Consider the following 13,382-nt stretch of genomic DNA (forward strand, 5'->3'; position numbering starts at 1 on the left):
ACAGACAGACTTGAATCTGTCTCCAAGTTGGTGCGTTAGCCTGGTGGGTTCCTTTCACTTTTTTTTTTTTTTTTTTTTTTGCACAGCTTAGGTAGATCGTGAAGGTCTGAAGTGATCACTTAGGCCAGGGCCACTGTAAGGGGTGGGGCAGGGACGTGGTTCTGGGGAAATGCCAGCGACTCTGCGAATCTTCCTTGTCCCTGCATTCCTCGAAGAGCTGCAGCTTTTCAAGTGTTCGAAGCAAGAAAGTACGCAAGTAAAGCCAGAGTTCATCTTAATCATCGACTCCTTGGTCCCTTCCTTTCGGCTGCTGAACCCTTCCCTGGAATCCTGTCAGGTACCCTCGCCCAATCACGACTAAACCCCGGAGAAGTGGAATCTCCACACAGCTTTCCGTGGGTCTAGCAGGGTCCTGGGCATGCTCAGTAGGGTACGTGGTTCTCTGGTCTCTCTCTGTCGGGTGGGGGAGGGTGGGTGGTGACAAGTTAGAAGCACTTGCGGCAGGTTCCCGCCCCCAGGATCGGGCTCCTCTAGCAAGGGGACGAAGCAAAGGTAGAAACACCTCGCTGCGCAGCATCCCGACACGGAGGGGCTGCGCCGGCGGGCTGAGCCCACCAGTATCGCAGCCTGAGGACGGCCCACCGCTCTCCATGGTACTGCGGAGAGCTCAGCTCCGCCCTTCTCTTTCAGAAGGACAGCACCCGGCGTCACGTAACCCAGCCTTCTTGGGCTCCACCACCGCCTCCTCCTTCCCAGCTCTTTCCCTCTCCTCCTCCTTCTGCTCCCCTCCGTTGCCTATTCTCCCCTCCCGCACTCTTGGAGATAGACGCTCAAGCCTGACGCCTCTGAAAAGGCAGCAGCAGTCGCCTTATCCACCGACCTCAGGAAATTCGCTTTGACCGATGCATGCATGCCTCAGGCTCTGGCTCGAGCTAAAGGGGAATAACCAGGCAGGTAAAGAAGCTCAATTTGGGTTGGGGGGAGGGGATGGGGCGAGGCAAGCCGGAGAAGCAATCCTTCCCCGTTGTAACTGAGCCAGGATGTGCCACAAATGCACAGGGAAGGATGGGTGGTGGGAGGGTAGAGGAGTATAGATGTTGGTTGTTTTGCATGAAGCTTTTTTAATAGATGGCAAGAAGATGAGATGGTGGAACTCGGGTAGTAACTTAAAGACTGAATGCAGTGATTTATTAGCAATAAAAAAAAGAAAGAAAAAAAAAAAGAAAAGAAAACAGGCAGGTTAGAAACCAAAGCAATAAAATACATCTAGAGCTACATCTTTCTTTCCTTTCCCCATCAGCCCCATGCTGTGCCTAGGCTTAATTTGTGCAGTAGACTCCAGGCTCCAAGAAACTGCACTGGTATTACAGATGGAGCTTAGAGACTGGGCGGGAAAGCCAGGGAGAATTTTGGGTGTGCACTGCAATTGAGGGACTTTGCAAAAGCCACAGGGAAAAGATAGGCACTTCTAAAAATTCTCTCAGAGATTTCAGGTTCTTATTATGGTATATTGAAAGTACATGGAAAGGTGTGTGTTTGTGTGTGTGTGTGTGTTAACATAAACATATTAAAATAAATGCAGCTGCAGCTGATGAACATATTGTATCGATCCTTCCATCCTTCCAGTGGCTTGGGAATGAATTTGATTCTAGAAATGAAAGAAAAGATTAATGAGGCTGTTAGTCTGCTTTTGAATTAGAGCGCTTCTTCGTTTGGCTGCAGTGAGGTTGTTTTTCAGATCCTTTTATTTTATCCTCTAATTTGTGAACTCGCCAGGTTTTCCGGCACCTAGAGAGAATCCTCTTCTCCATATAAATACAGACACTCTCTCACACACAATGAGCTTCCCCTAAGAACTGGGAGAGTCAGTTGACCTCCACTGTGGTAAGAATATATGTTTTTCCAATTCTCTTACATTCCTTAAAAAATTGTCAAGGTATGCTTCAGTGGAGGAGAGCAGGAGAGAGTGGTAAAGAAGGTTTTGTGATCTATGTAATATCAATTAATAAAATAATAGGCTCCAACCGACTAACAAAAAAAAAATGGTTTTCTAACACATGAGCTTATGGATGGTTTCAAAGCACTACTCTTGATCTTGAAATTCCAGATTTATTTTGTGATGACTAAAAATTTCAAAGATTCTTGAGTCCACTTAAAAAATGAAAGTATACTGAATAATTTGCTATCTTAGAATAAATTTTAAGAGCACCTTTCTTTGGGCTTGGCACAGGAGTAGACAAGATATGGCTGGTGATTGCTGATGGTGTGGAATATATCAGCCATATAAATAAGCAACTCAGATTTTTATTTCTGTTTGGTAATGGGCTGTGTGTGTGTGTGTGCGCGCGCGCGTCTGTGTGTGTGTGTTGAAAGAGAGAGGACCAGTCATCAATTTCATCTGGGGAGGAACTTGAAGTGGGATCCCCTAGCTTGGTGGCTCTCAGCTGACACCTGTAGGGATTGCTCTGTACTGAAGAAAAATGCTCCCAGCTCCCTCCATGGAGGAGTAGCAGCACAATGCGGTGCCATAAATTACTGCTAGTTTCAGCTTGTAGAAAAAAGTGTTAATTGGATAGTGAGCTTCTGTGTTCAGGCAATAAATTGGTGTGTGTGTGTGTGTGTGTGTGTGTGTGTGTGTGTGTGTGTGTGTGGTGGGGGGAGATGGTGGGGAATGGTAAAGGAAATACATGTGTTTTCTTGACATGACCAGATGATACATTTGTGTTTTTTTTTTTTTTTTTTTTGGTCAATAGGTGAGAGTGTATTTTTGGTTAAAAAATGCCTTAAAAATGATTCATTATTTATGATTTTTATACCATTTTAAGAACCTGTCAGATTAGAGTTGAATAAAGAGAGGTGATTAATAGTATAGTGAGTGATTCAAAGATATAATTTTAAATTCTAGCATCCTGGAACTAGAGCAGCTAAGGTGACACACATGCCAGCTGCTGTTCTAACCACCCAAATTCTAAGAGCTGACTGCCAGAAAGGACTTGAAGAGGAGTTAAGATCACTACACTGTTAGGCAAAATATTAAATACCCTACCCATCTTTAGAGGAGTTAATATTATGAGACACAAATGCTGCCAAAAACAGGTATCTGACTCCAGTTAGGTATTTTATCCTATAATGGATTATTCCTTTAATAAACAGGAAGAAATTACTTCTTTGAAATTTAAGAGAGACTCCCAAGAAACCATCAATATTCCTTCTATCTCTGTGAAAAATAAAATGGTAGGAATGCTATACAATTCCAAGCTCGCACCTTCCAGTTGATAGTTTGATCTGCTTTGCCCGTTGTAAAATCTATTAACTGAGATTTGAATAGGTTGTATTTTTATTGTCCATGTAAACAGTGCACAATATAAGGAGTCTCTAAAAGTCTTTTTTCTCTCCTTTTCACATATTTAAAAAATTAAAATTTCTCAGCAAAAGTGAAAGATAACCATAACCAAATCTCTATAAAAACCTGGGAAGGTTACCTATTAACTGTTAAACTAGAAAGGCATAATGGCTGATTGTAACTAATATTATATCTAAGGTTAACTATTAGGAGACATTATTTCTTACTTGTAGATGAGGACAAATAAGCTCCTTCCAATAATGTTAACTCTGGCTTACTAATGCACTAGTTATACATCTGGTTTCTGGGCTGAATAATGATTTATATGATACGTAAATGACTTTAGAACTTAATTTTTATTTTAATCCTCTGCAGATTTCTGGGTCCTTATAAAAAGACAAAATATAACCAAAATGCATCACCAACACACAACCAATTGATATGCTGGCATCTTAGCGTGGCCTTGCAGAGGTGGAGAGTAAAGAAGAGGAGCTGTTGTGATTTCCACATCTAACAGCTTCTGGCTATTTCACAGCTTCTGGGTTTGAATCCTACTGTTGGGGAGGGAAAAAGAGAACATTTAATCCAGCCTGTGAGGCTATTTGCAAGGAATTCTGCTTTGGCTACAGTGGTACTAGAAGTCTATGCTATGACAGAAGAAGCAGGCCTTTGAAACTACTCGGGGTTGCTAAGTGTAAAAAGGCAAGGGACATCTTTCTCCCTTCTGGTTTGGGACACTACATCTGGAGGAGAAACACTTGAGGCATTACCAGTCATTCAAGGATCCTGGTTCATTGTTGGCTTCTTGTACTTCCCTGGGAAGTGTCTGCTTCTCGCCTGACTCTAATTGCTTTCCTTTCGCTGGTTACCACTGATAGAATCTGGCACATGATGGTATTTGAAGAGTGAAGCATCTTTTGATACCACCAATGCCCTTGGACTAGTTCATCGGACTCAAATGGATGCGTGATTTTCCTTGACCTTCTGTTGACACTTTTTCCAGAACGTTGATTCCAAAGTGTATCCTCCCTTTGGTCTGGAAGTTCTGTGGCTGCCCTGCACCACTGGGGTTTACGTTTTCCTGTTGGGAGGGGACTATAGGGAGAGAGGGAGGGGTTGCTGGAAGAAGAAGAAGAAAAAAAGAGCTAGATAAAGGAGGGTGCATCCCTCCCACTCCTGCCCATCCTCTTACCCGATTTATTTCCTGGCCCTTATTTCTGCATCACGGTGTCCAGGACCATTTTGACCCTGTCGGCCCCGGTACCCCCCCGCCGCACCCCAGCCCCGAGCATGGGGACGGCGCTTCTCCAGCGCGGGGGCTGCTTTCTCCTGTGCCTCTCGCTGCTGCTCCTGGGCTGCTGGGCGGAGCTGGGCAGCGGGCTGGAGTTCCCGGGCGCCGAGGGCCAGTGGACGCGCTTCCCCAAGTGGAACGCCTGCTGCGAGAGCGAGATGAGCTTCCAACTCAAGACGCGCAGCGCCCGGGGCCTAGTGCTCTACTTCGACGACGAGGGCTTCTGCGACTTTTTGGAGCTCATCCTGACACGCGGCGGCCGCCTGCAGCTCAGTTTCTCCATCTTCTGTGCGGAGCCTGCCACGCTCCTGGCGGACACGCCGGTCAACGACGGCGCGTGGCATAGCGTACGTATCCGTCGTCAGTTCCGCAACACTACGCTCTTCATCGACCAGGTGGAGGCCAAGTGGGTGGAGGTTAAGTCCAAGCGCCGGGACATGACGGTGTTCAGCGGCCTCTTCGTCGGGGGGCTCCCCCCAGAACTGCGCGCCGCGGCGCTCAAGCTTACGCTGGCCTCCGTGCGGGAGCGAGAGCCCTTCAAAGGGTGGATTCGTGACGTGAGGGTCAACTCCTCGCAGGCCCTGCCCGTGGACAGCGGCGAGGTGAAGCTGGACGACGAGCCGTCCAACAGCGGCGGCGGGAGCCCGTGTGAGGCGGGCGAGGAGGGCGAGGGCGGCGTGTGCCTCAACGGGGGCGTGTGCTCCGTGGTGGACGACCAGGCGGTGTGCGACTGCTCGCGAACCGGCTTCCGCGGCAAGGACTGCAGCCAAGGTAAGGCTGACGAGGCCGGAGCCCCGGGGGCCTCGGCCGGGCGGGGCGCGGGGAGGCAGGGCGAGGCAGGCCCGGGCCGGTGCATGGGGCCTGCCTGCTCTGGAGAGTGTTCCAAATAGTGTTCAGGTGAAGACCTGTTTCAGTCCTCTCTGCTTATCACCTCCCTCAGCCCCTCCCTTGGCACCCTCGTTGGGGTCGAGCAGCCGCCATTTCCAGGCTCAGTTTCCTCCCGGGAGCCCTTCCTACCAGCCCTACTAACATCCAAGTGGCAGGTAGAATGACCTCTCCTCTTCGTTCCCCGGGTTTCTTGCCGGGCTGCTCCCTATCTTCGTTGGTCCACGGCCCGCCTGAATATACGCTGCGCTTTACCACCAATAAGTCTAATACACAGATTTTCCCTGTAAGATGCATACAGGCATCTAGAAGATTGGGCACGCATTTAGTGAAAAATGAAGTCAGGACAGATTCACGATGGTTAAGAATCCCCACGTAGTCAGTCTTCGGTAAAGGACGAGGGAGACAGAATTCATACACAGAGCTGTGCCTTTTGCAAGTGTCAGATCCTGCTTTTGGTTGTGGAAAAAGGGGGTGGGGTGGGGGAGAGCTTGTGAAGATTTTCTTGATTAGGAGGAGGGGGGTTCTTGGAATTAATGTTAGTTTCTATGGTTGTGTCCAAGTCCAACATTGAGCAGTTTAATAAAATTATTTGATTCCTTTGGTTTCTTGAAGTGGAAGATAGGTCAACTCATATTTTAAATGTTAAAGATTAAACAGCATATTTCTCAATTAGCAGATGACTTGGGCAGATAAATAGTACAGAAATTTAGACGTTGCTGGACTGGAAGGGTCTGTAGGCTAATAAACAGGGAGTGAGTATGAAGGATTGCAAGAGATTTTCCAAGGATATTCAACTAATGATATTTATCTGAGTAGTGGAGGCCAAGCTAATTTCTGTTCTTAGGGATTGAAACGGTGTGGAATTAAAACAACAACAAAAAATCATACCTCTTAAGTTTTATTTTCTCCCCTTTATAAATAAAATTTGGTCATTACTGTGTTTCTCCAATTTTGCTACATGACAATGACCAAAGAAACATATTGTTGTATAAATACAGGAAAGCCTATGAACAGAAAGAGTGATATGAAAAAGAAGAAATATGGATGTGTCTGTGGCTGAGCAGGAGAGAAAATGTCAGGGTTTAAAGTAGATAGCTTATGGGTCAAATCAAGGCAATCACCAATGGATAAATGGCATTTATGGCTGCATTTTTTAAAAAAAGGTGAATTATTAAATCTGATTTTGAAAGCTGTAGGCACAAAAGCTCTATGTCTGGCTGTATTTTATTGTATAATGTCTTCTGGTTTTTTTGCTGACACTGCTAAGGGGAACTAGCCCTTGTAAATCTTATTACACTTGGCAGTTCTCTCTTACCTGACTTTAAGAGAAATGAAGACTTGATAAAATTTGTAATTGTAAAACATCAAAGCGAGTTAGTTAGGAAGAAAAGAAATCTGGTCATTAGGAGAGTTCAGTGGCCTTTATGGGTTTATGGAAAAAAGTCAAGTGCTATTTTTTTGCTTTCTGTCTTCGTGAAGGCTTTTGTTTTCATGTATTTTGGTTTAAGTAATTATAGAAGAATGTGGGTTCCATGGTACATTTCCATGAATTTAGCATCAGCAGGCTTTATAGCTATATTTTACAAAAAACAAACAAACAAACAAACCAAAAAGCACTACATGCTTTTCCCCTACCGAACCTACCTTGATTTTAGACCATGAATAAGGTAGTTACATTTGATGATTTGCTGTAGTATAACTTGAAGTTGCATACTTCTGCACTGATTAATAGAAATGAATTAAAAAATAAACATTATTTTATGGGACAAATTGCTCTAAGTATCCCAATGCCACTTTAAACTACAGAGCAGGAAATTTAATGAAGGACACATGAAATATAACTTCCTTCCTTAAATTAGGAAACAAATATGACACAATGACAGCTTGTTCTGTGTGGGAGGGTGTTTTAAAGGAAATTTTTTTTTATTTTTCTGTGCATTTTTAACGCAGGGATACAGAGATGTGCATAATCAGGAACAGTTAAAAGTGGAGAAAGCATGGCAAAAGTAGTATGTTGAAAAGAAACAGAATTAGATGTCTCTGAAATGCATCTTATTTTGCAAGTGGATAGCTCTTTTCATGAGATGAAGATTTTGGAATTAGATACATAACTGAACAGACTAATACTTGATGCATAAGGTAGTTCAACCCAGAATGGAATATCCATCAGGATAGTTCTGGAACATTGATTCATTTTGAAAATATGAGCTGAAAATGGAGCAAAGATCACCACTAGTCATAAAAGGAAAACAAAAGGCTGGATTCCTTTGATTATCACAGAAATGGGAGATGGAATGGTAAAGACAGGGCTGGTCTCCCCAGAAGGATTGGCTCCATTTTGCTTATTTTCCCTGTGTCAAGTGACTATTAAATTATTAATTGAGAATGGATGTCTCTCCCAACACGGATCATGTATTGATGGCTAGAGATAAATGATTTCTATTCAAATGAAGTATAAACAAAGCCCTGCCTCTAGCCAGTATTTATACTGATTGCCACATTAAGGGAAAAAAAAAAAAACTAATTTAAAAATAAAGCCATATCAGTAGAGAAAATTTAGAAAAAAATTAACAGCAAATGTTAAACAAAATTCCAATTATATCTGATGCCAACTACAGTCTTTAACTTAATAAAAAAGTCTAGTAGTATTTTAGTTGCCTTTGTATTCAAAATACAGTACAAACTACCAAAAAGAAAGTGAGAATATTCTTTTTTTTAATGGAATGTCTTTAAACAAATTATGCACCTATGGTTTCTAGAATGTTTTCATTTAATGAGCTCACATTCATCCTTACTCTGTTTATGCAGGCCTAGCAAGTTTTATTTGTTTATTTATGTGGTGATGGAAAGAGAACACAAGGAAGGTTATATGTCATGACCAGGCTAGTGACAGAGCATGGGTTAGAGCACCAACACTCTTATTCTCAAAGCCTTGTATTTATGATGTCTGCTGAATAAGATTTCCAGTTTATTAGGTTTGATTTTTTTTCCAGGTTTAGGGATTATTCAAGAAAAAAAAGTGTATATATATAGGTATGGCTGATGCAACAGAACCAAATTATGCATCACTAACGTTCTTTGACCCTGAGAGTTAGCCTTAGAAGCCAACTATCCAAGAATGTCATCTTTCCTGAATGGTAGATGCTTATGGGCCACATAGCTTTTTTAGTGAATCATGCCATGTAAGTGTCCCGGGACTATTATTATTTAATAAGTTTCTACATAAGAGGACTAATAGTTTCCTAGCAGCTTAAACGAATTAGTGAATTCTATGGCTACTCAGTTAAAAATGAGAATAAAAGTCTGGTCAATGAGAAGTTACATGTTTTACAATTTCCACATTTAGGCTTTATACATATTAGGGTCTCTTATATGAAGATTTCATACTAGACTCTGAGTATCACTTTTATTCACTTCCTCTATTTAAATGGCCATAAACATGTATGGCTTGTGATGACTAAATGCTTGATATTAACTAAACATGGCAGTGTGATAGGTATTTACTAAAGCCCTGGCTTTCTATGACTTTACTAATATGACCAGGTGGACAACCATATTCACTCATTCATTCATTCATTTCTTTATTCAATAACTGCTGATTAAGTGCTTTGTATGTGTCTGAATACTAGGTCCAGGCAACAAAATGGTGAATAATCTCTCAGCGTTTCAGTGAGAAGGCACAATAATTTAAAAAAAAATGAAAACTTAAAATAATGGTTATGTGTTTTGAAGGTACACAGTACTGTGAAAACTTAAAAGTGAACTGACCTAATCAAAGAAAATTTTCCTGAGGGATGATACTTAAACTAAAATCTCAGAAATGAGAAGGAGTTAGCCAGCTAAAGGCAGAGGAGAAATATTAGGAGGGAAGCTTGGTGCAGGAGAAGGCATGGCACATTCAAGCAACGAGAGAAGGCCCTTGAGTATGGAGCTCTCAGAGAGAGGAATGGGGCCAGCTCGTGCAGGGTCTTTGTAGCCCATGTCAATATTTTAATCTTTATTTTAAAAATGGTGGAAAGGCGATGGAAGAAGTTTAGTGTGAAAGGTTAAGAGGATGGTACCATTATCAAATTTATACTTCAGTGTGTTACTCTGGCTACAGTGTAGAGACCAGATTGATAGGGGGCCAGAGAGAAAGAGAAAACATTATTTTCTGTTTGTCAGTCAGTCAACAACATTTGTTAAGTACACACTGTATGCTGTAGATTGAACTAGTGGACATAGAGGAAAACAAGATTCTTTCTGTAAGGAAGTTGCAATCTTTGTGAGTTTGGTTATGTATAGAACTCTAAGGCCATTTGTTGTTTGGAACATTTTGGTTCCACCTGTAACTAGCATTACCTGAACCCTTTTTGTGGCTTGTCGTTTGGTTTCTCTCACATATACTTATTGAATCTGTAGGCTCCTGGAGCCCATTGGCAGTGTCATACCTCGCTCAACATGTCTTCTTTGTGACAGTGTATACTGATGGATTGATTCTAGGCTTTCAATATTTTAACTGCTACGATAAAGGAAAATATTATGTAGATGCTTATAATCTTTATAAGGTTAAACACATTTAAATAGTTACTATATAGTTAGGTACTAGACAAAAATTATGCAGAGATTTTGCCGGAGTTTTATTTGAAGTCTGTCATTGGTGGAGCAGGTAGATCCCCTGTGCTGAAAAACCTCTGAGTGGAATGGAGAAAATCATAAATAATTTTGATTTGGATAACATGTTCTAGGGAGCTCTTAAAGTATGACAATGAAAAGCATCTATCTGATCTATCAATAAAAAGCTTATCTTGACTATAAAATAATAATGAACTGAGATACCAGTCTAGAATGCCACAAAGAGGTGGAATATGTTATTCTGTTCAACCATTCTGAGTTGAAGTTGTAGTGTTGAATTATACAGACTGTGGAACCATACTGCCTGGTTTAAGTGGGCATACTTAAACACTGTTCCTCAGTACTGTCATCCATGAAAATGAGATAATAATAGAACTTATTTCATAGGGATGTTATCAAAGTTAAGCAGGTGACTTCATGTAAGACTCTAAGAGTGGTGCCTGGCACATAGTAAATATTCTGAAGTGTCCATTTGTTATTTCTATTATCATCATCTCTGCTACCACCAGGACCACCACTACTACAGATAACTTTTTCTTTAGGGCTACTCTCAAGCAAACTTCAAATATGGAACATTTTCTTTCTCATTTAAAAGAAATTCTGTTGTAATAATTATCCTGCCTTGATTAGCCCAAAAGTTTCCACTTACAAAGAAAAGCAAAGAGTGAAGACAGTGAGCCTCTATTTCTGTTTTACACAGCTGCACTCTAATGTCACCCATGTCTGGTTGTGATTCAGAATATTTTAAAAATCATATTCTCCTTGAGAATTTGTATTATGATTAAGGGAGCCTTTAACCCAAAAGGATCTTTTCACATAAACTAATAGCTTTATCTATCTCAACTCTATAGTTAGTGATTTTTTCTGTATTTATCCTAATGTATAGGTATATATATCTAATGAATCTATCCTGTTTATTATCTTTGAGGCTCTTCTATAAGTTACAGTTACTTACATGGATGCTACAGAGAAACTAGGTAATATACTTGAACTTTAAAAAGTCAAGCAAGATGTCTTACAGTTATCATAAACAGATTATATTTTTAGTGTAAAATTATATGTGGCAGGAAAATCGTGTTCCAGTTTTGGATACTATTAAATGAAATGTGATAACTAAACTGATTATTTAAAAGAAATCCTTGATTGACTACAGAAAGGGCAGGTGCTGTGTAATATTTCTGTTATTCTTAGCTGTATTCTGAGAATTGGGACCCTGAGCCACACTGGTTCCTGAAAACAGTCATTAACTACATTCTGTATCCCTTTCTCAGTGACCATTTGGTGGCTACACTGGTTGTAGGGTTAATTCCTATAAATATATGTTGAAAATCAGGCTTTACTTTAGATATTTGGGTTTTGCTTTAGTAAGGAGCTAATAAACCTATTATTAGACGTTGTTATGCAAACTGTACTTTCAAAAATTGCACAAGTATATTTGACATAATTCAGAATAAATCATTTTTGCACTCTGAAAGGTTTTAGTTCATTATGCATCACAATATTATGCAAAACCCTTATTATCCTTTTTCCTTGTGTACTTCTCTGTAATTTTATGGCTGAGTCCCTTTTCTAATACTTGGAAGTACAGGAATTGGTAAATGTACTGGTTCTTGCTGTGTAGAAAGTCTTAAGATGTCCCAATTAGATTTTTGGGGAAAAAAAGGTTTTTGGTTAGTTGCTTTAGAGCTCTTCCAAAATTGCATGGCTTTTTGATTTTCTCTCTTAAGCATGGATTCCATGTATTTCTACTTGACTGTGGAAATGAATACAATGCTCTCTCAGGTTCTTTTCCTGCCATGCTGTTGTTTCTACAATGTATATAAACAGAATGTGGCATGGGGTCTGAAGAACTAAGTTCTGCATGTGGCATTGGCTCTAAGTTGCTGTCAAAAGTAGAATAAGGTTGCTAATGTTCTAATTTTGGTTTCCAAAACTGCAAGTTGAGAAACACCTAATCAGACTATAATATGTTGTGAACTCCTGCTAACCTACCTCACAGAGTCTATGTGAGTAGCTAATAGATGTAAACTCTCAGAAAAACTTGAAAATTTGAAAGAAATATATAACAGCAGCAGGGTAGTGGCTCTAGGATGTTGTGAATGTTAATAGTGAAAAATGTTAAACTTCTTTCTGTAAATCTACTTTGAAGTCATTTTAGATGAATTTTAGATCATTTATACCTAATAGTAGGTATGAGATTTGGTAGATTTCTCATTGCATGTTGATACATTAGTACAGACAACACGAGTAAAGAGGACATTGGTCCCCTAGTTCCTCCTGTGTAAAATCTGAACAAATGAAGTAAGGAAGGAAGCAGCTGTATGAGTGCATATTGTGTGATTCTATTTATGGAAAGTTCAGAACAGACACGACTAATCTATGGTGATAGATGTCAGAGTAGAGGTTACCTTTTAGTGGTATTAACTAGAAGAGGATACAGTGAGCCTTTGACACGATCTGGGTGGTGGTTACATGGGCATATATATTTGTGAAGATTCCCTGAATTATACGCTTAAGATATATGTACTTTACTGGATATAAGCTCTATCTCAAAAAAAAATCCTTCAAATTATAAAAGGAATACTGCTCAATGAGTACCAATACACTGAATACATATAAAAAAATTGCTTACAAAGGAATCTTTAATGGAAATCCATATTTATAAATTCTAGGCAGGAGTCAAATATTTGTAATGTAAATCCAATGACCATTCCAAGGAGAAAGTGTATTTAATGTAAATTTAGCTAAAGGAGAGAGAGTATTGTTTTAAATACCTGTACAACCTTTGAACTTGTTTCCGTTTCTTTTGCCTTTATAACGGAAATAACACACAGATTCTTATTTTACATTTACGTCTCTGAGTGAAAGTCTTACCAATACATTTCCAATTAGGACAACTCAGCTGCTGGTATTTTTGGTGATTGAGTGATGAATATGTTGTGAGAGCTCAATAAATACTTGAATGACTAACTGTATATTGGGAAAAGACAGTACTAGTCCAGCTATACTCTCTAAATCTCCAAATATACATGGTTTCTCCTCCAATGTATTAGGCATCAAATTATTTCAGAAGGTGTGCTAGGTGCCCTTACTTTAACGGTGTCATAAGCACCTCTTGAATTTGAATACAGTTTAATCATTCTGTTTAGAATCACAGTTATTTTACTTATGATTTAGTGTTCACTGAGTGAAAGGCGTTGTACAGTGAGCTTTATCTTCTTACCTTATTGATCCCTGCAACATCCT

General features: G+C 40.4%; 1 protein-coding gene across 20 annotated transcripts in view; it reads left to right on the top strand.

Moving 5' to 3' along the window:
• Positions 1–519: 519 nt before the first annotated feature.
• NRXN1 (neurexin 1) overlaps positions 520–13,382 on the top strand; it is a 1,020,679-nt gene continuing 1,007,816 nt past the window's right edge. For 11 of the 20 annotated variants that reach the window (XM_031466987.2, XM_064494491.1, XM_064494496.1 and 8 more), the window contains exons 1-2: positions 525–954; positions 3,719–5,405. In XM_031466987.2, coding sequence (XP_031322847.1) covers positions 4,634–5,405 — 772 coding nt within the window. In that variant the 5' untranslated portion in view covers positions 525–954; positions 3,719–4,633. Of the gene's footprint in view, positions 955–3,718; positions 5,406–13,382 lie in introns of all 20 variants that reach the window. The other 9 variants (XM_031466996.2, XM_031466999.2, XM_064494494.1 and 6 more) reach the window with 3 other exon arrangements.

The sequence above is a fragment of the Camelus dromedarius genome, chromosome 15 (genome assembly GCF_036321535.1).
Source record: "Camelus dromedarius isolate mCamDro1 chromosome 15, mCamDro1.pat, whole genome shotgun sequence".
Lineage (NCBI taxonomy): Eukaryota > Metazoa > Chordata > Mammalia > Artiodactyla > Camelidae > Camelus > Camelus dromedarius.